Source organism: Phacochoerus africanus, chromosome 12, assembly GCF_016906955.1.
Source record: "Phacochoerus africanus isolate WHEZ1 chromosome 12, ROS_Pafr_v1, whole genome shotgun sequence".
NCBI lineage: Eukaryota > Metazoa > Chordata > Mammalia > Artiodactyla > Suidae > Phacochoerus > Phacochoerus africanus.
In genome coordinates this window covers 32,610,438-32,637,019 of record NC_062555.1, presented here as the reverse complement: position 1 = coordinate 32,637,019, position 26,582 = coordinate 32,610,438, and the positions used below count along the sequence as shown (strand labels likewise).

The window sequence follows — 26,582 nt, the reverse complement described above, 5'->3', positions numbered from 1 at the left end:
GCTGGGTCTGAGAAAATCCAGAAAGCCTATTTGGAGGAGGTGACTCCTTGTGGGCCTCAAAAAGGAACTAGGAACTGAAGTTTCTTTATCTCTCCTTTTCCCTTAACCTGGCCTAGAGGCCAACCTATGCCATCATCCTTTAAGGTACATGCAGTATGTGAGAACATGGACACCTCTAAAGTGAAGTGGCCATTCTATTTTCTTTTCTTTCCTTTTCTTTTTTTCTTTTTGTTTTTTAGGGCTGCACCTGTGACATATGGAGGTTCCCAGGCTAGGAGGCAAATCTGAGCGGCAGCTGCTGGCCTATACCACAGCCACAGCAATGCCAGATCCAAGCCTTGTCTTCGACCTACACCATAGCTCACAGCAACGCTAGAAACTTAACCCACTGAGTGAGGCCAGGGATCGAACCCGCATCCTCATGGATCCTAGTCAGGTTCATTTCTACTGAGCCTTGATGGAAACTCTGAAGTGGTCATTCTAGAACTAATGCAAAATTTGGAAAGATTTCCAGACAGAGTACATCATTGCTCTGGCCCTTTGCTTGAAGGTCGAGTGAGACTGAGCTGCGGGTGGTCCCTGACAAGCGCCCTTAACAAACCTCCCAAGAATGCTTCTTGGGGCGGGAAAGGGTGGGCTGCCTCCCGGGACTCTCCCAATCATCAGCTCGCTTCATCCCTGCACAGGGCTTGAGGGCTCATGGGTCACTCTGTTGCCCGCGAGACTGCGCTCTGCAGCACCCAGCATCAGCAAGTACTGCAAGGGAGTGGGTTTGAACAAGGCAATAGAAACCTGCATTCCTCTCAGCGTGGCATTCCGCAGGGAGAAGTGAGTTGAGTTAGTGGCAAGTGAGATCGTATGACTTGTCATCAACTTGGGTAAAGTCTAAACCCCTCTGCAGGTGTCTCGGTCAGCTCGGGCTGCCATAACTAAATACCGCAAGCCGGGAGGCTTCAACAACACACGCTTGCTGTTCTCATAGTTTGGGAGGCTGCAGATCCAAGGTCAGGGTGCTGACAGGCTTGGTTTCTGGTGACACCTCTTTTCCCTGGTCCGGCGGGGGCCATCTTCTCACCATGTCCTCACATGGCCTTTCCTCAGTGCACACAGTTTTAGTGTCTCTTCCTCTTTCTTTTTTTTTATAAAAATCATTTTTATTTTTTTCCACTATAGCTGGTTTATAGTAATCTGTCAATTTTCTGCTGTACAGCATGGTGACCCAGTTATACAGACAGGTACACATTCTATTTTCTTACATTATCCTGCTCCATCATAAGTGACTAGACCTAGTTGCCAGTGCTACACAGCAGGATCTCATTGCTAATCCAATCCAAAGGCAGGAGTCTGCATCTATTAACCCCAAGCTCCCAGTCCATCCCCCTCCCCCCCCGCCCCCTCCCCCTGCCCCTTAGCAACCACAAGTCTATTCTCCAAGTCCATGATTTTCTTTTCTGTGGAAAGGTTCATTTGTGTCCTATATTAGATTCCAGATATAAGTGATATCATATGGGATTTGTCTTTCTCTTTCTGACTTACTTCACTCAGGATGAGAGCCTCTAGTTCAATCCATGTTGCTTCAAATGGCATTAACTCTTCCTCTTCTTATGAGGACACCAGCCCTACTGGATTAGGGCAGGGCCCCCAAACTTTTTTTTTTTTTTTTCTTTTGTAGTTGTTTTACAGTGTTCTGTCAATTTTTGCTATAGGGCAAAATGACCCAGTCATACATACACACACATTCTTTTTCTCACATTATCCTTCATCACAAGCGATTGGATATAGTTCCCTGTGCTACACAGCAGGATCTCATTGCTTATCCATCCCAAATGCAATAGTTTGCATCTACTAACCCCAAGCTCCCAGTCCATCTCACTCCCTGCTCCTCCCCCTTGGCAACCACAAGTCTGTTCTCCAAGTCCATGAGTTTATTTCTTTTCTGCAGATAGATTCATTTGTGCCATATATTAGAATCCAGATATAAGTGGTATCATCATATTTGTCTTTCTCTTTCTGACTGACTTCACTTAGTATGAGTTTCTAGTTCCATCCATGTTGATTCAAATGGCATTACTTTGCTCTTTTTTATGGCTGAGTAGTATTCTATTGTGTATATGTAGCACATCTTCTTAATCCATTCATCTGTTGATGGATGTTTAGGTTGTTTCCACGTCTTGGCTATTGTGAATAGTGCTGCAGTGAACAGAGGGGTGCATGTATCTTTTTCAATACAAGTGTTGTCTGGATGTATGCCCAAGAGTGGGATTGCTGGGTCATGTGGTAGTTCTATATTTAGTTTTCTGAGGAACCTCCATACTGTTTTCCATAGCCATTGTACCAGTTTGCATTCCTTCCAACAGTGGAGGAGGGTACCTTTTTCTCCACACCCTCTCCAGCATTTGTTATTGGTTGACTTGTTAATGGTGGCCATTTTCACTTGTGTGAGGTGGTACCTCATTGTAGTTTTGATTTGCATTTCTCTAATACTTAGTGATTATTTGAGCATTTTTTCATATGCCTCTTGGCCATCTGTGTTATCTTCTTTGGAGAAATGTCTATTCAGGTCTTCTGTAGGGCCCCATCCTTTTGACATCATTTAACCTTCATTACCTCCTGAAAGGCCCGGTCTCCAAACACAGTCACACTGGCGATGAGGGCTTCAACGTGTGATACGTGTTGGGGAGAGACAATTTAGCCTCTAACAACAGGGCACACAAGGTTCATTGGTCACCTGGCCTCTGCTGGCTGTTTGGTACCTCTGTCCCTCCCTGGATGGCATCCTGCTCCCTGCCTGACCCTGTCCCTCACCATTTTCTAAACATGTCACACTCTTTTCAGGCCCCATGAGCCTGGCACATGCTTTCCTTCCTCCTGAAACTCCTCCTCCCCTGGACGACTCCCCTGTCCCTGGGGACCGGTTCAGGTGCCATCACCTCCTCAGGAAAGCCTTCCTACCACCCTGATGGGCCAGGGAGCATCGGGGTTCTTCCCTGTCATCACTGCATTTTTTTTTTCCATCTTTTTAGGGCCACACTTGTGGCATATGGAAGTTTCCAGGCTAGGGGTTGAATCAGAGCTGCAGCTGCCGGCCTACACCATAGCTCACGGCAACGCCGGATCCTTAACCCGCTGAGCAAGGCCAGGGATTGAACCTGTATTCCCATGGATACTACTAGTTGGGTTCATTATCACTGAGCCACAACAGGAACTGCCCCATCACTACATTTTGACCATTAGTGTTCTTAGCTGGACTCTTCAGGAATCTGTGTCCATTTTGTCCCCAGGGCCTGGCGGAGCATCAGTAAGTAACTGTCAAGGGAACTATTAGGGAGCTTTAATTTCCAGAAATGCCTGTGGATGCAGCCCTTTCCCTCCCCGGTGGGCACGCTGCTGCCCTCCCCTGTGGAGGGTACAGCCATGGGGCTTCAAGAGCACGTGGAGGAGGGCAGCCCATTCTGACCAGCAGGGCAGGAAGCAAGGCTGTCTCCTTCCCCAAGCCTGCATCCAGGCAGCTCGGCCTTTCTGCTTCCATGCAAACTGAATCATCTGGGTCACATTAGCCGGCTCCACTGTAAATAGCCCTGACAAACTGAGGGCTGGGGAGAATAGGATGTAAATGGAGGGGGCCTTTCCCACCCGATGCAGAAGGACAAAGCAGGAAGGGGCTGGGTGGAACCAGAGTGCAAACGGCCCCCTGGGGAGGCCTGCTCGTGGGCTCGCTCTCTCTCTCTCCCAAGTGGGTAGGGGTGTGGGTGGGAGGGGAAGTTCCAGGACAGGGTGAGGGTGGGGGCTTGGGGGGGGTGGGGTTGTGGGGTAGGTTCCAGGAGGGGGTGGGGGGCGGTGTGCGCCTCCCAAAAAGGCCCGGGGGTTGGGGGGTGAGGACTGGTTCTACGTTTGAGGACCTCAGAGGCCCTCTGACCCCTCTACTACTAGGGCATAAGGCAAGGCAGGGGCCTCTGTGCCACCGATGCCCCCAACCCCCACCTCGCCGGCAAAAAAACCAAAACTCTCCGCTCCATGGGACGGCTCTGACCCTGCGTGAGGACAACAGTGACTGTGTTTTGTGGCATATGTTTCTGTGTGTCTGTGGTCTAAGCAGCTGGCCCCCCACGAAGCCCAGGAGCAGCAGGAGCTGAGGGCTTGCCTGCGCTGGCGTCGCCTCCGGGACGAGGTGCGGAGCTCCCCTGAGGAGATGCAGGTGTTGAGGTAAAGCATCACGTGATCCCGCCCCCCTCCTTTCCTTCAAGCCTCATCCAGGCCATCTCCTTAAATCGGCTGTTTCCTTTTAAAATTAAATTGGGCTGGATTACTCATCCTCCCAGGGACAGGATTGTTATGTTTTAAGTCGTTCAGGGTGTGGGTTTGGATTTGCCTTCTGACATTTTCCCTGGGTGTCTATTCAGGAAAAAAAAAAAGCACGAGGCCATTTCCGGGACCACATTCTTCACTTGAGGTCGTAATAGTCACTCTGTGTGGTGGCTGCGGACTTGGAGAAGGTTAAAGTCCGGTAGCCTGGCAGACAGTAACCCTTGAAAGCCAAACGGGGCGGGCGGGGTGGGGGGGAACCTTTAGGAAAATATTGATTCCTAAGTGTTTAGTAGTAACAGATGTTTGTGTCAATGGGGCCTTTTGTTCCGGATGCGGCCCCGCAGGAGGCCACTCCTGTGCTGGTGGGAGGATTCTGCTCTCAGCTCCTGTGTTTTATTTTCTGAGTGTGTCCTGCAGCACTTGTTAAGGATTACTTCTTGCCATTTTTTTCTTTCTTTTTTTTTTTTTTTGGTTCCTCTGTTTGCTCCTTGTCAGGTCTCTAAATAGTTGTTTATCTGAAACCTCAAGCCTAGGCCCCAGGAGCACTGCAGTTGCCATGGCAACAGAAGCTTCCCTCCTGCCCCCTCTTGCTTGGAGCCCAGCCTTTGGACTCGGCGGTCAGACAGGTGGGAAGGCGGCCATCCAGGAGTCACCCCGCTTTTTAGATGGCTGTCCTGAAGGCCAGTTCCTGGGCAGAAGCCCGCCTGCATGGATTTTGCTGCTGTTGTTTGTTTTTAATAAACAACCCCCCCCCCCCCCCCGCAACACACACACACACACACACACACACACACACTCACACACAGAGGTGGCTGCCCCCTAAGGCTGGAGTCTGAGGGAAATGCGGGCCCAGCCTGACCCCAGCGAGGCCGACCAGTGCTTCAGTGCCGCCCTGGCAGCCTGGGTGTGGCCGCTCTTCCCACGGAGAAGTCCCCCCTCTCATGCTAACTGCTGCCGTGGCTGACTCATCCATTGTTTAGGAAAGCCAGAGCCAGGAGCCCTGCCTGCCCCACCCAGAGCCACTGTTCACACATCCGGTCACTTAGCCAGCGGGATGGCCACACCCACGGCCAGCGTGCACAGGGTCCCTGCTCTCATGCAACTCGCCGTCAGTTGGGCCCCTCTTGCATGCATGGCTAGTGACAGGTGGTGAGAAGCGGTGTGAAGGGAGCACAGAGATTGACAGCAAGGAGGATGCCTCTCTGCAGAGCACCAAGGCCTTGAGGCAAGGGGCACACGGCTTGGCATGCTGGTGCTGGAGGGACAGAGAGGAGGCCAGCATGGTAGGAAGAGCAGGGAGAAGCAGGCAGGCGCTGGAGCTTCCAGCCTTCCCCCAAGTGCAACTGGAAGCCGCCCAGGGCCTTCAGCAGGGAAGGATCCCTGCTCTGCCTAGACTGCGGGCAGCAGACAAAAAGCAAGTAGATGGGTTAGAACGTGGCAGTAGACGGTCACGCTTCCAGTCCTGCTGGTCACAGGACAGACACGAGAAGCCAACCTATTTAAGACAAGTTTTGGCAGTGGGACTGGCAGGTCTTTGGTCTATTGAGTGTGGAGAGGAGGTAACTGAAAGTGTCCAGAATGACTTCTAGGCTTTTGACTTGAGCAGCTGGGCAGACAGATGGCGGTGCCATGTGGTGAGATGGTACAGACTCCGGGTGGAGCAGGCTTTGGAGGGAAGAATCAAGATTCCCATTCGGCGTGTGTTAAGGTTGACGTGCCAAATAGATACTCAACTATTGAGAACTCAGTGGGGTTTACAAGTCAGGAGCTCACTGGAAAAAATGGGAACATTCAGCCTATGGCTACTGACAATCCCAAGCCTGGTAAAATCACTGGGAAAGAAGAAGGTGGGAGAAGAGGTTGGGAGGAAGAGGCGGAGCCAGCGGAGGAGCTGGGGAAATCAGTACAGAGAGAACCCAGGTGCCAGGAGTCCTGGAAGTCAGGAAAGGGAATGAGTCAAAAATTGTATTGGGGAAATAACAATTAAAAAAAAAAAAGAAAAGAAAGTGAGTCAAGAAGGTGGGAATGGGATGTTGGATGCTGCCGAGGGCCGTGGGATGGGGGCGGAGAGAAGGGGCCCTGGAGTGAGTGTGGGCCCTGCGAAGGATGCTGGTGACCTTGACGGGCATGCATGTATTCATGAGTTGTGGAGAAGGGAGCTAGATCGAAGTGACGAGTGAGGGGAGATTAGGAAGCAGAGACACTGGGTGTGAACTGTGTGAGAGAAGTTGTGCCGGAAGGGGAGGTAGATGAAGATCAGAGAGGTTTGTTTTAAGGTGGCTGCTGCGGGAGCACACTTATGTGCGAGCTGTAACTAGGCCAATCCTGTCAGCTCTCAAGGCTCGATGCTTCCATTCCCCAAGTCCTTTGGAAGCCTCCCATTCTGCATGCCCCTAGTCCTTTGGTGGAGGTAGGGGCATTATAATTAACATTCCTTGGAGTTCCCGTTGTGGCTCAGCAGGTAAGGAACCCGACCAGTATCCATGAAGACACAGGTTCAAGCCCTGGCTCCCCGGGTCAAGGATCCAGCCTGGCTGTGAGCTGCGGCATAGGTCACAGATGTGGCTCGGATCTGGTATTGCTGGGTGTGGTGTAGGCCGGCAGCTGCAGCTCCGATTCGACCTCTCGCCTGGGACCTTCCACATGTTGCAGGTGTGGCCCTAAGAAACAATAATAATAATAATAATAATAGTAATAACATTACTTGATGAAATAAGTTCCCAGCTTATAAGCAGTCAGATGGACAGTGGGAAATCCGTACACATGTGCAGAGAGCCTTAGCTCTAGACTTGGTGGTGCTTCTAATGTCCGAGAGCTTGTCCTTTGTGTGTGGAGCTGGGAGAAGGAATACACTATTTTTAGACCCTTGTGCTAGAAGGCTTATTATGGCATTTGTTTTTCTTAGTATTCAGAAATTGTGTTTGCCTAAATTTAGGCTAACCATGAAATGACTGCATATGAAAGATTTGTTGCACATCAATATAGAAAATATTGTTATCCGATGCACTGACCATGAAGAGGAAATGTTTCTGAACCGATCCCAAGTTACATAGTCTAGGTTTAGTTTCCTCTCCTTCCCTAGAATCCTCCCTTAAATGGGCACAGAGAGCCTCAAAATAAGTGAAAGGAAGAACCAGACTTGTGAGAATCTGTCCTCAGATTTCTGTTGTACTACACAGATGAGACCTGGAAAGAAGTCCCGGGAAACCACACAGTAATCAAAGGTGTTATCTTTCTTTCTTTCTTTTAAGATACCCCATGGTCTTGAAATGATGGACAAAGAACAACTTAGAAATCTGGGTTTCAGGAGTTCCCATCGTGGCTCAGTGGTTAACGAATCCGACTAGGAACCATGAGGTTGCAGGTTCGATCCCTGGCCTTGCTCAGTGGGTTAAGGATCCCGCGTTGCCATGAGCTGTGCTGTAGGTCGCAGACACAGCTCGGATCCAGCGTTGCTGTGGCTGTGGTGCAGGCCGGCGGCTACAGCTCTGATTTGACCCCTAGCCTAGGAACCTCCATATGCTGTGTGGCCCAAGAAAAGACAAAAAAAAGAAAAAGAAATCTTGGTTTCCTGTTGCCAGACAGTGGAAGCATCTCTTGCCCGACTTTGCAGGAATGTTCATCATGGTTGACCACTCCCTCTTTCTAAAAACACTTTCTTCGCTTCTGTGTGTCACACTCTCCTTGATCTCCTTCTGTCTCCATGCCAGTGCTTCCCCATCTTTCCTGCTGGCTGTTATCCATCTTCACTTAGATGACTCACGGCTCTGAAAGCCTGGTTACAGTGTCTAACATCATACAGCTGATAAAGGGCAGAGTGGGGATTAAAACAATCCTCTCTTCCCTATACCATCCCTCTGCCTCCAAAGAACTTGATTTTCGTGGCCCTCAAAAAAAAAAAAGAAGGAAAAAAAAAAGTTCTCATCGTGGCTCAGCAGGTGAAAAACCTGACTAGTATCCATGAAGACGAGGGTCCCATCGCTGGCCTTGCTCAGTGCCTTAGGGATCTGCCGTGGCTGAAGGCCCGCCACTGCAGCTCTCATGAGACCCCTAGCCTGGGAACGTCCATGCGCCCCTAAAAAGCAAAAACAGAACAAAAACAAGAAACCTCCAGGTGTCTTGAACTGTGGAAGGACATGAAGATTGGGCTAAAATAAATATCCTTGGACCAAGCGTCTTTGTCCTTTACACATGAGAGTATCTATCTGATTATTTCAGTCAATATCTGGGAGGGAAAGAAAAACTCAATATTGTGTTGATCATAGATACTGGAGGAGTATTAACAAAGCGAGACGAGAAAAACTCAAATTAGGTTTGTCTCGGACTTGCTAATTTCAGTAATTTAGGAGAACCCTTTTCTGTTTGTGCCTTGAACACACCCAGCGTAGAAGCATGGCTCTCATCAAAGGTGCCTTAAATGGAGCTGGTCGTAAGTTTCATTTGGTTCCAAGAGTTCCATGTGTTTTCCCACACCCTTCTCAGCCTTCACTGGCTGGGGAGCCTGTAGTGCGGCTTCAGGCTCCTGAGGCATAGTCTCCAAAAGCGAGGGTCGCATTACTGACTCCAAGCCTTTTCGCGTTGGTTAATTATTAAAATGCCTTTCCCATCAATGAGACCCCAGGGGCTCTCTCCAGGCGCTCCCCCGCCCCTCCTCCAGCCCCGGGCAGACCCATTTGCCAGGCAAGGCTTGGGCTCGCTGCTCTTCCACTCTGCCCTGCCTGACCACCACCTCTTGGCTCTCTCATTTGTCCTCCCAACCCCGGCCTAAGAGCTCCCCCCACCCCCAACTCCTCGGTCCAGGGCTGTAGCCTTGACTCTTGACAAGGAAGCTGCAAGGAGGCTTCTGAAAGCCTTGGTCTCTAGGGTTTAGCTGCCTCCAGCATCTTCTGAGTGCTTTCAGTTAGCCTATCGATGACAGGCCGGCGAGATGTAAGAGCTCCGGTGACAGAGTCAGAGGCCATCTCTCTTGCTTTTGATTGTTTGTGATTTATTACCACCCCCCCCCCCCCTTTTCTGGATTCATTGTTCAAGTCAAGCCCATGCTGAGAAAAACATGAAAATGCGTTCCATTGAGGAGGTGCTGACAAGCCCAGAGCCCGCCCTGGCTCTTTCTAGATGCCGCTAGAATCTGAGAGACATGCAAACTATACTCCTATCTTCCTTGTGAACCCCTCACCCCCGGGTCACAAAGACATCGCATAATAACAGGGAAACTCCCCCAAGTATGTGATTCTAGCTGTCGCCAGAACGAAAGGTGCACGCCACGAGTTCTGAGTTTGCATGATGCCACTGAGACTTTTTTTCCTGTTAAAAGTCTATGTGAAGTTTTCACCTTTAAAGTTGTTTTTTTTTTTTTCAACATTTTTCTTTCTAATCCTTGAAGAACATAGCAATCTTCTCCCACCCACGTGCGGGAACGGGTCCATTCGCAGCCGCATGAGCCTGCCTCATGGAAAAGCTCCAGCCCAGAGCTTCAGTCTTGGCCACCACGCCCCCACCTTGGGCCTGAACGCTCCCCGGAAAGAATTCTTCAGTCTCCACTGGCTCCGCAGGCCACGATTAAATCCCTGCATCCCCTCGGGCAACTCCACGGTGGAGTTTGGTGTTTATTCACACCTTCCCCTTGCCCATGCCTACCCCCCCAACACCCTTCTCCTGCCTCCTGCCCCACCAGGGAGATTGAGGCCATCAGCCTGTTCTCACCTGGATTCTGTAAGCTCATCAGCACACACGCCTACCCTGGCCGCTCAGATGCCTAACTGCCTACCTGTCAGTCGTCTTTCTCTGTCTTTTTTTTTTTTTTTTTTTTTTTTTGCTTTTGAGGGCTGCATCCACAGCATATGGAAGTTCCCAGGCTAGGGGTTGAATGGAGCTGCAGCTGCCAGCCTTCACCACAGCCACAGCAATTCAGGATCCAAGCTGGTCCTTAACCCACTAAGCGAGGCCAAGGATCGCACTTGCATCCCCATGGATGCTAGTCGGGTTCTTAACTAGTCCCAACCACAATGGGAACTCCCGACCTGTCAGTCTTAACACAGCTGAAGAAAATTTCTAGTTCCAGAAACAGAACTAGAAATGAGTATGCCTTGGTGCAGATCATAGAGCTCCTTATGTAAGTGAGCTTTAAACCCCTCTGCCCACAAGGGAGACGGGAAGGACAGTCGGTCCACCAGGCGAGGATGGAGTGCTGATTACTTTGGACGTGACCAGGATCACAAGTCTAGGGAAACTTTTTTCCTAAGGTCCTTGTGCCCTTACGATCACCAGATTCTTTCTTTCTTTCTTTTTTTTCTTTTTTTTTGGTCTTTTTGCCATTTCTTGGGCCGCTCCCATGGCATATGGAGGTTCCCAGGCTAGGGGACTAATCGCAGCTGTAGCCGCCAGCGTACGCCAGAGCCACAGAGACACAAGAGCCGAGCCGAATCTGCGACCTACACCACAGCTCACAGCAACACCAGATCCTTAACCCACTGAGCAAGGCCAGGGATCGAACCCACAACCTCATGGTTCCTAGTCGGATTCATTAACCACTGAGCCATGACGGGACCTCCAGATCACCAGATTCTGTAAACACAGTTCTTTCCTCATTAGGCTCCTTTGCTTTGGTGCTGTTGATAACTCTTCCCTTCTGGAAATTTCCATCATCTGACTTTCATGGCTATCCCTCTTCCAGTTGTTCTTGGCCCCTCCTGCCACCCCTCCTCGGTCGCCTTCAAAGTCATCTCTTCGTCTTCCTTCTCTCAGAGTTGGTCTTCCCCAGGGGGACCCCCTCTAGGCTGCACGATGTCCTGGAGTGGTCTCATCTAAACGCCCCGTCTTAGGTGGGCTTCTCCAGAAGCAGACGAACTTCATGTGAAAGGGATGTATCAAGACAGATTCCCAGGAGGGAGAGGTAGAAGGAAGCATGGAAGGCCAAGCTGGGGTGCCATGATATCAAGTCGGGTTACATGAGATTGCGCTGCAGGCAGTGGGGGCCAGCTTAAGATCTGTCCTCGTCTGGGGCAAGGGGCCCAGAGCGTGCACCTCCCTGTACCTGCCGTCACAACTTGGAGAGAGGTACATTCTAGGTGCTTATGGCAAAACAGGCTCAGGCCACCTGAGGGTCTCATCTGACTGTCACATGCCAAGACCTGATGTGCACAGGAATGATAAAATGTGGGTGATGAGTGGGGCCTGGGCACAGCTGACCCCACCTCCCATCTGTGTTGAGGGCTCCCAAGGCTGCAGCCCAGCCCAGATCTCTCTTAAAGAGCAGATCGAGGAGCTCCCACTGTGGCGCAATGGGATCAACGGCGTGTTGGGAGCACTGGGTTGAAGATTTGATCCCCGGCCGGCACAATGGGTTGAGGATCCTAAGTTGCCGAAGTTGTGGCTTAGGTTGCACCTGTAGCTCCATCTGATCCCTGGCCTGGGAGCTCCATATGCTGTGGGGTGGCCAAAAATGAGACAAAAAAAAAAAAAAAAGATGAGATGTGAATGCTGACCTGTCCATTGCCATCTCTTCCTGGCTGCCCTATATCTCATGCTGGTAATGCCCTCTCCCGCTCCCGCCATCTCACCTCCAGGAGCGCTGGACCCCTCCCTGGTGGTACAAGTTCACACACTCGTTCAAGGTAGCAACGTGCGAAACTCATCCAACTCCTCCCTCCCCTCCACTCCCCTACACCCCCAGGAGGGTTTAAGCCCTGACCATGAACTCACCTTCTAAGTGTTTCTCAGTGTTACCCTTTTCCACCCCAATACCACTCTTTCTCTGTTGAGAACTTAATGGCTTGCTTGCAGTGATCTAACAGCCTCTGAATTGTTTTTTTTTTTTCTTTCTTTCTCTTTCTTTCTTTCTTTCTTTTTTTTCTTTTTTTAAGGGCCACACCCACAGCATATGGAAGTTCCCAGGCTAGGGGACTAATCAGAGATGTCACAGCTGCCAGCCTACTCCAGAGCCACAGCAACACCAGATCTGAGCTACTTTCTGTGATCTACAACACAGTCCACAGCAATGCTAGATCCTTAACCCACTGAGCGAGGCCAGGGATCGAACCCACAACCTCATGGTTCCTAGTCAGATTCATTTCCACTGCGCCACAATGAGAACTCCCCAAATTGTTTTTTTCTACCTCTAGTCTTGCCCCATGAAATCCATCTTCCTCACTACCACTGAGGAGCTCTACTTACGAAACCTTACAATTCTGCCACCTCCTTGCTCATAGCGTTCCAGAAGCTCCCTGCCCCACTCCAAGAGAAATCTCAAGCTCCTGAATACAGTAGGCAAGGCCCCACATGCCATCACTCCTGTCTGTTTTCCAGTCTCCTCTCTTGCCATTCTTTGCTTTACCCTCTAGGCACCTCAAAGAGTTCATTGACTCCTACTGTATTAGTTTGTCAGGGCTGCTGTAACAAAATTCCAAGGACTGATATGTGGCTTAAACAACAGAAATTTTTTTTTTTGGTCTTTTGTCTTTTTTGTTGTTGTTGTTGTTGTTGTTGCTATTTCTTGGGCCGCTCCTTCGGCATATGGAGGTTCCCAGGCTAGGGGTTGAATCGGAGCTGTAGCCACCGGCCTACGCCAGAGCCACAGCAACTCGGGATACGAGCCGCGTCTGCAACCTACACCACAGGTCACGGCAACGCCGGATCGTTAACCCACTGAGCAAGGGCAGGGACCGAACCCGCAACCTCATGGTTCCTAGTCAGATTCGTTAACCACTGCGCCACGACGGGAACTCCAGAAATGTATTTTCTTACAGCCGTAGAGGCTAGAAGTCCAAGATCAAGGTGTCAGCAGGTTTGGTCTCTTCTGAGGCCGTTCTCCTTGGTGTGCAAGCAGCCACCTTCTAACTGGGTCCATCCTCACTTTGGCTTTTCTCTGTGTGCCTGCACTCCCTGTGTCTCTGTATATGCCCTAATCTCTTCTTAGGACACCAACCAGACCGAGTTAAGGTCCAACCTAGTGGCCTCCTTTTAATTTAATTCCCTCTTTTTTAAAAAATTTTTTAAAATTATAGTTGATTTACAATGTTCTGTCAATTTCTGCAATACAGCCCAGTGACCTAGTCATACATATGTACATTCTTGTTCCCACATTATCCTTCATCATGTTCCATCACAAGTGATCGGATATAGTTCCCCGTGCTATACAGCAGGACCTCATTGTCTATCCATTCTAAATGTGGCAGTTTGCATTTATTACCCCAGAACTCCCAGTCCATCCCACTCCCTCCCCCTCCCCCAAGGCAACCACAGGTCTGCTGTCCATGTCTGTGAGTCTGTTTCTGTTCTGTAGGTGGTTTCATTTGTGCCGTATATTGGATTCCAGATCTAAGTATATCATATGGAATTTGTCTTTCCGACTTACTTCTCTTCATACTGAGAGTCTCTAGTTCCATCCATGTTGCTGCAAATGACATTATTTTGCTCTTTTTTATGGCTGAGTAGTATTCCATTGGTATATGTACCACATCTCCTTAATCCACTCATCTGTCGATGGACATTTAGGTTGTTTCCATGTCTTGGCTGTTGTGAATACTGCTGTAATGAACATAGGGGTGCATGTATCTTTTTTGAATGAAAGTTTTGTCTAGATATATGCCCAAGAGTGGGATCGCTGGGTCATATGGTAGTTCTACATTTCGTTTTCTGAGGTACCTGACGCTGGTCAAAATGGCCATCATTAACCAGCCAATGTAACTTTACTTTTTAAAGGCCTTCTCTCCAAATGCAGTCACATTCTGAGGCACTGGGGGTTAGGGCTTCAGCACAAACATTTTGGAGAGGTGTGATTCAGCCCATAACACCTACTGTCTGGCTCTGGTTCTTTCTTATCTCCTTGTCTTTTTTTCATGTTGTCTCTATTTAGAATATCCTTCCCTTGTTGCTTGACTCCAGATTGTTCTGCTCAGCAGCACAGCTATCACTACCTTCCAAAAGTCTCAGGCCCTACCCTGACATGATAAGCCAATGACCCTCCTCTCTACCTGCTAAATGCTCTGGTTGTATCTCCACTGCTGACCTTACTGCATTACTTGATAATTATATTTAGAATGAGCCATATTAAAGTGCCAATACTGAGCCATCTTTAGCCTATAAAAACAAACAATTTCACATGGTCCAACCCAATACATCTCTCTTCTAAACCATCGCCCTTTTGAACCTAGGGCCTATGTCTTCCTCTGCCTCTGTGTGCCACAATGCTTGGCACTGAGTGGGTACTTAATAAATATTGAAGAAATGAATGCCATAGACAGCATGAGCTCTGTCCCTGAGTTTCCTTCTATATTTTTCAGAGAGTTAAAATATTGGTCACAAAACAAATTATAGGTTGCGTCCTCAGAATTCAAAGAGCTGAGAATTTAGTATTAGTAAGCTGAGTTAGAAGGAGCCATTGGGAAGATGTGAGGCTAAGCTGGGATGGTAGGAAAGAAGAGCAGTGAGGCTAATAAAGAGGTAAAGAGAAGGAAACTCAATGAGCAAAGCCTGGCAGGCATACGCAGCAAATTGATTGTGGAAGTGTCCATTAAGTGAGAATGGGCTTCCTGAAGAGGAGAGCCATTAAGAACCCATGAGACTAAAGGTGGACCAGGCTAAGTAATGGAGCCAAATTCGAGAGTCCAGGCAGTGGGAAGCTATTTTCAGTTCTAAGACTGACATAATGAAAATGGAGTTCTGGGAAGACGACCCAGGCTTCGGGATAACACATGATCAGAGAGACAGAGTCTAGAGGCCAGATGGAATTAGATGGCTTTTTCAGAAACCCAGGCCTGGGATTAGAAGAACTTGGCATCCTCTTCTTGGTTGGCCTAAGGCTCTGAATGAGCTGCTCATTTGGGGTTATTCAAACTGATCGAAAGGTCAATGTAGCTTCCAGTAATATACTGGGAAGCCATCCCTGATTGCAAGTAAGGATGTCCCACCAGAGGAACAGGTTGACTGTGTGGGCTTTGTGAGGTTCGTGCCAACTCTGAACAGAGCAAAAGGCCATAGTCCCGATGCCTTCTCGGCCAAGACCTGGTCGATCCTGTCTCACTTTAGAGAAACATCAGCTGAGGATGCAGACAGAACTCTCTCCAGAGCTTGGCAGTCTTCAGATCTCAACTCAGGAAAGGAGTATAGGCTGTATAACAGTAAGTGTGGAAGTTCAACTGCCCAGATTTGAGTCCAGTGCTGACCCCACTCCTTGCTCTGTGACCATGAGGGAGTTACACAGCCGCAGCCGAGCTTTAGATCCTTGCTGTATAACACATAATAACACAAGCATTTAATAATACCACAATCATTTCCACTTTATAGGTGAGTGTAAGGAATACATGTGATGAGTACGTGCACCGTTTAGAACACACGTGGTAGGTTGAATCACAGGAAATTGCCATGTTGATGGATCCTAAAATGACAGACAATTGTTAATTTCCTGTGGTTCAACCTATGGTAAATACCCAGCACATGTTAGATACTGTCAGCTGGACCCTCTGGCACCTGGGAAATGTTTGCCCAACAAGGGACAGAGGGCACGAGGCCACAGCCCCCACAGCCAGCTTCACTCTCCCTCCTGGTTTATTCTAGTCTCTTCTTTCACTGCTGCTACCCTCTGGCTGGCAACCACAAGGCATCCTGCCCCTGACTCTTTACCAGCCTGAGCCTGAAATCACCTACCTTTCCTCTTCACAAACTCAAAATTGGTTGGAATGTTGAAAATGTTAATTTTGCTAAGAAGTTGAGAGGACTTTTTTTTTTTTTTCCAAGTGCAAGAATGCCTGGTTACAAGTGAAAAGGATAGGATTAAAAGCTAAAACAACCCCTCCCCCCCAAAAAAAAGAACATTAAACAAAGATGCTCAAAGGAATAGCTTGAGGAAAGAAGGAACTTGGCAATGCTTCTGAGACTAATGGGATCCTCCTACCTTCCCGGGACCTACTTCAGGTTTAATCTCTACATAGGGCCACCCTGGGTGTCCCCTCTGGCTCCGCTCTGTACAGTCCTCTGGCCTCTGTAGTGCAGAATCTGACTACAGCCCTGAGAAGCAAAAACTTCTTGCCTCCATGGCTTTCAAGGGTTCTGACCTGAGCTCCAACCACCAGCACGGGCCTGTGAGTTTCCTAAAGTCTTTAAACCTGTGCCTTGAAACGTCTGCCCTCCACCCTCTGTCACTCAGGCTCAGAGGCCCTTCCACCCCATTCTCCGTGTCTGTTGGGGTTTTTGTTCTGTTTTGTCATAAATTTGAACCACACAGGCTAGGCAGCTAGCCGTGTAGCCTGTCCCTACCCTTTCGTGACTAGAGGGTGCTGTACCTGTGCCAGCATTTTCTGAAAAACTTGAGGGCCCTCCGCCAGCCAGAAACAGACTCTGCCCTTTCCTGTTTCAAAGGCCAGCTCCACCCCCTTGAGCTGCCCACTCAGTTCCTGTTTCCTGTCGAAGGGACACCTCCGCACTCACTTCTTTTACCCAGCAGCGATGACAGACATGTCCTGGAGAGTTGAACTCAGATTACCCCGCCTTCATTTTTCTAGACCATTCCCTGGTTGCTCATCCCTCAGGTATTTCCAAGGGAGGAGCAGAATTCTCTTTGATGGGGCCCCGAATTACATACTCACTCCGCATGGTGTTTCATTTTTGCAGTAACATTTAGTAGAGTTCTTTTTTAATGGAGAAAAACTTGAAGAAATAAAGGAGTTCATAATCCCTGCTTAGCTAACCATGGTTGGGGTGTGTGTGTGTGTGTAACTACAAGTATGTAATAGGCAAACTCAGTTTAGAAAATATGAAATTCCATCCCCACCCCTGTAGTCCTCACCCTGAGATTATCACAGCTAGCATTTTCTTGTGAATTCTTCAGAAAATAAATTTTAGAAGGATATATGTATCATTTTTTCTGTATTACTGCCCTGTGTGGCACTGATTCATGAGAACACTATTTACCTATGAAATATTTTCCTAAAAAAATAATGCATGTACATAAACCAATCTCTAATAGTTCACACCTGTTTTGCTCGTCCTCTGAGCATATCTTATGAACTCAGCCAATCCTAGCATGATGCGCATTATATTGGTGGCTAATGAGTGTTAGTGTCCCACTCAGAAAAACTCCTAGCCAGTGAGTACTTTCTCATGTAATCCTAAAGTCACCCTGTTCTGTAAATTCTTTGCTTACTCCCTGTAGGTTTCTCCCATGCCCCCCCTCCCCTGCCTCCGCCACCTCCATTTAGTTTGTATTCTGGCCAATAGTTTTGATCAAAAATGGCTGACAAAAAAGTGAATAATTATTGCCTGAACCTGCTGCAAAGACAGAGAATATCCTACTGCATATTAAAATCCAGTTCTATAGGGGCTCCTCCCCCTTTCAGGTCAATGGTTGAGGAGAGAAAGGATAAAAAATAAGGATTGGACGTCTGCTCGAGTTTGGAGGTGCTAGCCACGGCAATTAGGTAAGAGCATGAAATAAAAGACATCAAGGTTGGAAAAGAAGATACCATCTTTATGCAGATGACATAATCTTATACATAGGAAGTCCTAAGGAATCCTCCTCTAGACACTGTTAATAGCGATCAACAGGTTCAGTAAGGTTGTAGAATACAAGGTCAACATACAAAAGACAGGTGCGTTTCTATACAATAGCTATAAATAATGCGAAAAGGAAATTAAAAAACAAATTCATTTATAATAATATCAAAATGACAAAATATTTACAAATAAATTTAACAAAAGAAGTACAAAGCACATTTTGGAAACTCCAAAACACTGTTGAAAGAAATTAAAGAACTAACTAAGAGTCCCCCCAGTGGGTTAAGGATCCAGTGTTGCCATAGCTGTGCTGTAGGTTGCAGCTTCAGCTTGGATTCGATCCCTGGCCTGGGAGCTTCATATGCTGCAAGGGCAGCCAAAAAAAAAAAAAAAAAGAGGAGGAGGGAGGGAAGGAAGGAAAGAAAGAAAGAAAGAAAGAGAGAAAAAAAGAAAGGGAGAAGGAAGGAAAGAAAGAGGAAGACATCTTGTATTTATGAATTTCAAGTCTTAAGATTGTTAATACTCCCAACAGTGACCTATGTCAAAATTTTAGCTGCCTTTTTTTGCAAAAATGGGCAAGCTGATCCTAAAATTCATATGGAAATTCAAGGGTCCCAGATTAGTCAAAACAATATTGAAGAAGAACAAAGGTGGAATCCTCGCACTTCTCAGTTTCAATACTTACTAGAAACCTACTTTAATCAAGATAGTATAGTTTGGCATCACGACAGGCATATAGATCAGTGGAATAAAATTGAGAGTCTAGAAACAAATTCTTTCGTCTGTGGTCAGCTGGTTTTTGACAAGGGTTCCAGGACTATTCAAGGAGAGAAATTTAAATTATGAAAAAATTTTTTTTTCAACAAATGGTCATGGAATAACTAGATATCCACAGGTAGAAAAATGAAGTTAGACTCTCCGCTCTATACCCCATACAAAATTGACTTGACATAAGTCACTGATGTAAGAGTTAAAACTGTAAAACTATTGTTCTTAATAACCAAAGAGCAGAAACAACCCTAATGTCCATCAACAGATGAATGAATAAGTAAAATGAGTATATTTACACAATGGAATATTAGTAATCAGCCATAAAAAGGAATTGAAGTACTGATATGTGCTACAAAAATGGACAGATCTTTAAAGCGCCATGGTAGCTGAAAGAGGCTAGACACAAAAGGCCATATATTCGTATGTTTCCATTTATCTGAAATACGCAGAATAGGCAGGTCTGTAGAAACAAGAAGTAGATTTTTTTTTTTTTTTTTTGCTTTTTAGGGCCACACCCATGGCATGTGGAGGTTCCCAGGCTAGGGGTTGAATCGGAATTGTAGCCACAGCCACGGCAGCACCAGATCCGAGCTGCATCTGCAATTTACACCACAGCTCACGGCAATGCCGGATCCTTAACCTTAACCCACTGAGCGAGGCCAGGGATTGAACCTGCAACCTCATGGTTCCTAGTCGGATTTGTTTCTGCTGAGCCACGACAGGAACTCTGAAACAAGAAGTGGATTAATGATGGCCAGGGGCTGAGGGGGAGGAGAAAATGGAAAGTGGCTGCCAGTAGTTGTGGGGTTTCTTTTGGGGGTGATATCAGTGTTCTGGAATGAAATACTGGTGATGGTTGCACAACCTTGTGAATATGCTCAAAACCACTGAATGGTACATTTTTTAAATGGTGAATTTTATTCCATGTAAATTATATCTCAATTTTTTAAAAAAGACTGATAGACATCACTGGTTGTTCTGTAACATCTTGTAACATCCCGGCAGCCTCAGCGGGTAAACCAGCAATTGTCTGAAGGAGGGATGGAGGAAGAGCTTTATAGCAGGAGGCAGCCAGTGTACCCCCCGGGGCACTGGATGGGCCCTGAAGAGCACTTCCAGGGCTGGATGCCAGCAAGACATCTTCATAGTGTCTGTGGTAGAACAACCCCACGTAGACATGATTCACTTCCAAGAAATCATCCCTCAAGTACAAGTATACACGCACCGTGTGTGTCTTATTTTTTTTCACCCCACGTAATCCTGGCTATTGTTCTGTTATTGACACATGCAGGTCTTTCTTTCCTTCTTCCTTCCTTCCTTCCTTCCTTCTTTCTCTCTCTTTCTCTCTCTTTCTTTCCTTTTTAGGGCTGCACCCACAGCCTATGGAAGTTCCCAGGCAAGGTGTCCAACTGGAGCTGCAGCTGCCGGCTTATACCACAGCCACAGCAACAGGGGATCCAAGCTACATCTCTGACCTGCACCACAGCACATGACAATGCCGGATCCCCGACTCATTGAGCAAGGCCAGGAATTGAACCTGCATCCTCATGGATATTAGATTCATTTCTGCTGTGCTTTTGTGTGTGTGTGTGTGTGTGTGTGTGTGTGTGTGTGTGTTGTCTAGAATATTCCAGGATATGAACATTCCATGACTAACCATTTGTTAACCATGAGACATTTTGGTAATGTCTAGTTTTTTGCTGTGACAAACAACACTGCAGTGAAGAGTCTTACACTTAGGATGGGTGCACACACAGCATGTGCAGTACAAGACCTAAATGGCACACAGTTGGCCGCAGGACTCTCCTCCAGCTACTGATCCTGTTTTACACCCTGGTAAGTGCTGGGCTTCAGGCTCAGGCAAGCCCTCCACCCCTGCCACTCCTAGTCCCCAGCACTCCACCGAGGAGGGAAAAGTCCTTCTCCAGCTCCCCCAGACCATCTGCTCGTCTCTGAGTCATGAGATGATCTTTCCCATTATCTCAGCACATAGCACCACACATGCTGGCGCTGTTCAAAACGTGCTTCTTGCCTCCCCTTGCAAAACGAAGTCAGTCTTTGTCTCATTTGCCTCTTTCCAAGAGAAAGTCGTGAAGAGTTTTTTTGATACATTACAAAAAAAAAAAAAAAGTTTTCCATTTTTACCCTTTCCACTTTTGCTTCTTGTAACTTTCCATGTCTCTATATTCCTGTGTTCTGGATGTATAGAGCAGACAGACAGCCCATGTTTCATGATGATCACCTTAGCCTTGAAGAATGACAGGCCCCTTTTAACCTGACTTATGAGGAAACTAGTTCAGGTATTTTGTCTATGCATCTGTCGAATACAGCACTGCAAAACTGATAATGAGAGGGGTTCCTGTGGTGGCTCAGTGGGTTCAGAACCTGACATAGGATCCATGAGGATGAAGGTTCAATCCCTGGCCTTGCTCTGTGGGTTAAGGATTTGGTGTGGCCCTGAGCTGTGGTTTCAGTTGCAGATGAGGCTCGGATCCTGAGTTGCTCTGGCTGTGATGTAGGCTGGCAGCTGCAGCTCTGATTTGACCCCTAGCCTGGGAACTTCCATATGCTGTAGGGGTAGCCCTAAAAAGAAAAAAAAAAAGATAAATAGTCTTTTATTGCTTGGATCTTTAGCTAAGTCTATCCCTGAATATATGTGCTTGAATAAAATTCACTTATGGTTCCTCTAAATTTATTTAGGTTTTTTTTTTTGTTTTGTTTTTGTTGTTGTTGTATTTTTTTTTTGTCTTTTTGTCTTTTATTGTTGTTGTTGTTGCTATTTCTTGGGCCGCTCCCACGGCATATGGAGGTTCCCAGGCTAGGGGTCTAATCGGAGCTGTAGCCACCCGCCTACGCCAGAGCCACAGCAACGCGGGATCCGAGCCGCATCTGCAACCTACACCACAGTCCACGGCAACGCCAGATCGTTAACCCACTGAGCAAGGGCAGGGACTGAACCCGCAACCTCATGGTTCCTAGTCGGATTCGTCAACCACTGCGCCACGACGGGAACTCCCTTTTTTTTTTTTTTTTTTTTTAATCAAAATCACCCTTGGTGATTTTAGCAAGATGGAGGCTTCATAGGGAACCTATTGACTCCACTGCAGTGGATGAATAATGCTTTACTTCTAAATGCTGCATCTTACATATATTCTGGGCTCTTTTGTCTTATAGAATCATAGACTATTAGGGTCAAAAAAGACCTTAAATGTGATTTTTACCTAACCTCCTCCATCCCTGACAGACAGCCACACTGGAGATCTGGCTCTCCCTCCTCCAGCCAGCAGCAGCTGCCCTGAGGAACAGCTTGTCTTTGAATGGCCTTCCTTAGGAATTCCCGTTGTGGCTCAGTGGAAACGAACCTGACTAGTATCTATGAAGTCTTGGAAAACCGAGAAATCCAACTAGTATTCATGAGGTCTCAGGTTCGATCCCTGGCCTCGCTCAGTGGATTAAGGATCCGGTGTTGCCGTGAGCTATGGTGTAGGTGGCAGATGTGGCTCAGATCCCGAGTTGCTGTGGCTGTGGAGTAGGCCGGTGGCTATAGCTCTGATTCGACCTCTAGCCTGGAAACTTCCATATGCCACAGGTGAGACCCTAAAAAGCAAAAAAAAAAAAAAAAAAAAGAATGGTCTTCCTTAGATGGGGCTGGAACCAGCCTCCTGGCAAGGTCTGCACTATGCTCTCAGCCTTTCCCTCTGGAGTCGCAGAGGATTCGCCTCCTTCTCCCCTAGTCCATCCCCATATCTGAAGACCATTGTCTTTCCTTTTCAGCTCACTAGTCACAGGCTTTGGTAAATTTGTTCTATGTACAACGGGGTCAGGAGAATGATTCCCTTTAAGGCTTGGTTCTTTGTAGTTCTCTTCATTGACAGTGGCCTTCTCTAGATGTGACCCCTGAACTGAGTACTCTGAGGTTGCGCCTATGAAGAGTGCACTGGAGCTATTATTGCTCCCCTTGATCTGGAGAGTCCAGAAGAGAAGAGACACAAATTAATAGAGGTAGTTGAATGCACTCACATATATACCATATGTCTTATTTCTTCTTCTTCTTATTGCTTTTTAGGGCCACACCCATGGCATATGGAGCTTCCCAGCCTAGGGTTCAAATTGGCACTGTAGCTGCCGCCCTACGCCACAGCCACAGCAACACAGGATCCGAGCCGTGTCTGTGACCTACACCACAGCTCACGGCAACGCCAGATCCTTCACCGGCTGAGCAACCTCATGGTTGAACCTGCAACCTCATGGTTCCTAGTCGGGTTCCTTACTGCTTAGCCCCAACGGGAACTCTCATATTTCATTTTTTTAAACCCAGCATCACACACCTTCTCATGGTGGTCTTACCATTCCAACTCCCTCGCATTTTCTTCTCCTTCGTGACATTCTCTGAGTGCTTCCCATGCACCAAACACTATTCTAAGCACTCTACGTACATCCACCTCATTTAATCCTCAAAATGGCTCTATGAGATAGTACTAGTACCATCTTCCTCCCCACTGGATAGATGTGGAAGCAGATGCGCATGGCACTGACCATCTTTCTACAGCCTTAAGTGGCAGAGCCAGGATGAAGGCAGAGGGGAGTCTGACTCAGAGCCCAACTCTGCCTGCCATCTGCCCCTGTCCCCAGCATACTTCTCCTTATATTCCCGTCACTCCTTTTGGTCCCATCTACTATTGCGTTTATTGTTTTGGAAGCCACATCCATCACTTCCTGTTCCCTGTTGAGTTTAAAGACCATTCAATATACTAAATCTTTTGCATAGGTAAATGCTTGCTTTTAAAAGCCTCTTTGTCTGTATTAACTTTTGCTGTATTAATTCGGGGTCCTCATTCCAGGCTGTGGTTGCTGTCCCTGCCTGTAAATGCCATCAGCCCACCAGCTAGGATTCCAGTTGACTCCTCTGCAAATTTGTTAAGCCACAAGGTTATCATTCCTCAGGCACAGCCCTAAGGACTCCCTCCTGGTTATAGCAAGTAATTAACCAACACTGTGGGGTTCTGTTTGTTAACCTTCTCTGAAGCCGTGGAACAACCCCCATATGCTCATCACCACATCCCTCCTGCCAGCTGCCTGTAGCAGTCAGGATGCCTGATACCCAATGTGAATTTCTGGAGGTGGCCCTCAAGACCCCACGCTACCCGCTATAGTCCATCACAAACTCTCTCTTCAGCACCTCGTCACAAATTTTGCTTCTCTTCTTCTTATTTCTTCTTCCTTTGCAATCAGAATGACTTCTGTCTCCATCAGCCCCCTTCCCATTGTCTCCATGATTTGACGCCTCCAGAGGTCTGTGGTTGCAGGTGGAATGAGAGCTGTGGCACATCCCTCACCTGGCCAAGAGTCAGAAGTTAAAGAAGCTAAAGGCTGAGGGAGCCCTTTCCACATAGAGAATCAGTTCCCAAACATGAAACATCCATTCCCACGTAGTGGGACTCAAGCAGTTCTGTTCCTCCTCACCCCTCTTGACACCTGGTGTCAAGAATTAGGGTTCAAAATTGCTTCAAAAGCCCTTTCTGTGGTCCTGGGCATTCTCCATTTCTGCCTTCCTGGCAACAGTGTTACAGCTTCCTGGATCTGGTTGTTGGTTTTCTCCAGCATCCCCTCTTTCCTGTTGGGACGCGTCCTCTGAAAACCCAAAACCCACCATATTAGAAAGCCCCTGTGACCTCAGATGGGTGTCTTTGCTCTCTGTCTTTGCCTTCGTCTCCTTTGAAAACCTGTGCACATGACCTCTTGCTGTGTTGAATGGGGCCATATACTGCTCTATTGTATTAATCTTTTCCTTGTTTTGGGATTTCGTTTCTCAGGGAAGCTTTTTCTGGTTTATGGGCATTCAAAACCTGAGGACTCTTTTCTTTTTTTTCTTTTTTTTTTTAGTAATGCTTATTCCTTCCTGCTTTTCTAAGTTTTAGCTTCCATTTTCCTACCCTGTTTATCAAATTGTATGGAGTTTTTTGGTGTTTTCCACAGTTCTGCTAAGAGCAGGGCCTTTTCTTACCTCTGCTTTCAGCAGCTGGCCTCTTCTTCCAGATGTACCAACCGCTGGCTCCTTTCACCATCAGGGGACAGAACACACACCTGCTTCACTTTCCCTTGGCTCCTTGAAGAGATGCTCCTTTCTGTCTCAAATCGTTTTAGCAGTTGCCTTTTTCAACACTGGAGTGATTGCCTGCTGTGTCTGCTGTAGGATAATGGTCCCTGATGGGGAAAAAAAAACCTTCATGCTGGGTAGCTGTTCAGTCCATTGTGAAAAGCACACAGATAATCAAACTTGCCAAACAGCTGTAGCTTTGACACGATACAACTTCGTTAGTCAAGGGGTGCACAGGTTTCTGTCTGGTGCTCTTTGGAATCATTGTCCAAAGGCAAGGCAGTGGCGAATCCTCTCGATGCATGTTTAATAAAGATGGAAAAGTTGTTGCCAAAACAAATGGAAGATATAACATTCCTGTACTTTCAATCATTCTGCCTCCATTTTTTTTTAACCCAGAATTTTAGTAATCTTTTCACAGACTGGCATAGACTGTCAGGGGTACATGTCAGGAATATGCCCAGACCTAGCTTACTGGCATTTTAAGCCACACCTGAAATGTATTGTTTCTTTGTATTTGTCTTCTGATGACAATGTAGAAAGGAGCAGGCTTACCAACCAGCTCCTGAAGGGTTTATGTTCAAAAGCCTGGGGTCTCACAATGATCGGCTACATTTAGGTGCCTGGTCTTATTTAAAAAAAATAAAATTTTTAGAATCTCATGGACTTGGAGAAGTGGTTGCCAAGCGGGAGGGGGGGGGAGGGAGTGGGATGGACTGGGAATCTGGGGTTAATAGATGCAAACTATTGCATTTGGAAGGAATGAGCAGTGAGATCTTGCTCTGTAGCACTGGGCACTCTATCCAGTCACTTGTGATGGTGCATGATGGAGGCTAATGTGGGAAAAAGAATGTGTGTGACTGGGTCACTTTGCTGTACAGTCGAAAATTGACAGAAGACTGTAAACCAAGTATAATAGAAAAAATAAAAATCATTTAAACATTTTAAAAATTTTATATTTTGGGGAGTTCCCGTCGTGGCGCAGTGGTTGACGAATCCGACTAGGAACCATGAGGTTGCGGGTTCGGTCCCTGCCCTTGCTCAGTGGGTTAACGATCCGGCGTTGCCGTGAGCTGTGGTGTAGGTTGCAGATGCGGCTCAGATCCCGCGTTGCTGTGGCTCTGGTGTAGGCCGGTGGCTACAGCTCCGATTCGACCCCTGGCCTGGGAACCTCCATATGCTGTGGGAGCGGCCCAAGAAATAGCAAAAAGACAAAAAAAATTTATATTTTGGAATAATCATAGACTCACAAGTAGTTTCCAGAATAATAGAGAGCATTCACCTGCTTCCCCCAGTGATAACATCATACACATGTGACTGTAGGGTAAGGTCTTTCCAATGTCTTTGCCTGTCAGAAGAAGGTCTAGCTGGCACTCCCTGACCTCAATCAGTACTCATTATGATGAGACTATTATTATTATTATTATTATTATTTGCCTTTAGGGCCGCATGGAAGTGGCCCTGAGGCACATGGAAGCTCCCAGGCTAGATCTAGGAATCTAGAGCTGCAGCTGCTGGCCTATGCCACAGCCACCACAATGCCAGATCCAAGCCGCATCTGCGACCTACAGCACAGCTCACGGCAACCCTGGATCCTTAACCCACAGAACGAGGCCAGGGATCGAACCTGCATCCTCATAGATACTAGTCAGATTCGTTTCCCTTGAGCCACAGCCGGAACTCCCACACCCAAACTCTTAACCTGTGTGTTCTGCTGCTTCCCCAGGAGCTCTTACTTGTGCCTGCAGGGCTCAAATCGGTACCCAGAGGCCCAGGTCTCCACAAAGGTAGTGTTTAATTTCCTCCCTTACTGCAGGGGGAGTGAGGCTCTGCTCCCAGACTGTCCAACGCTATGGGGCCCCTGCCGCTGATGGACGGGGATGTTGGAATGCTCTTTAATCCCCTTCTGTCAAATTTCTGG

The 26,582-nt window shown here is 47.5% G+C and overlaps 1 protein-coding gene across 6 annotated transcripts in view; it reads left to right on the top strand.

The window, feature by feature from the left end:
* AOPEP (aminopeptidase O (putative)) overlaps window positions 1-26,582 on the top strand; it is a 395,656-nt gene that overhangs the window by 229,412 nt on the left and 139,662 nt on the right. For 5 of the 6 annotated variants that reach the window (XR_007131178.1, XR_007131175.1, XR_007131177.1 and 2 more), the window contains exon 7: window positions 4,097-4,203. Coding sequence is in view for 3 of the 6 variants with exons in the window: in XM_047754794.1 (XP_047610750.1) it covers window positions 4,097-4,203 (107 nt within the window). In the remaining 3 variants the exon portion in view is untranslated. Of the gene's footprint in view, window positions 1-4,096; window positions 4,204-17,636; window positions 17,903-26,582 lie in introns of those variants that run through there. The other variant, XM_047754795.1, reaches the window with a different exon arrangement.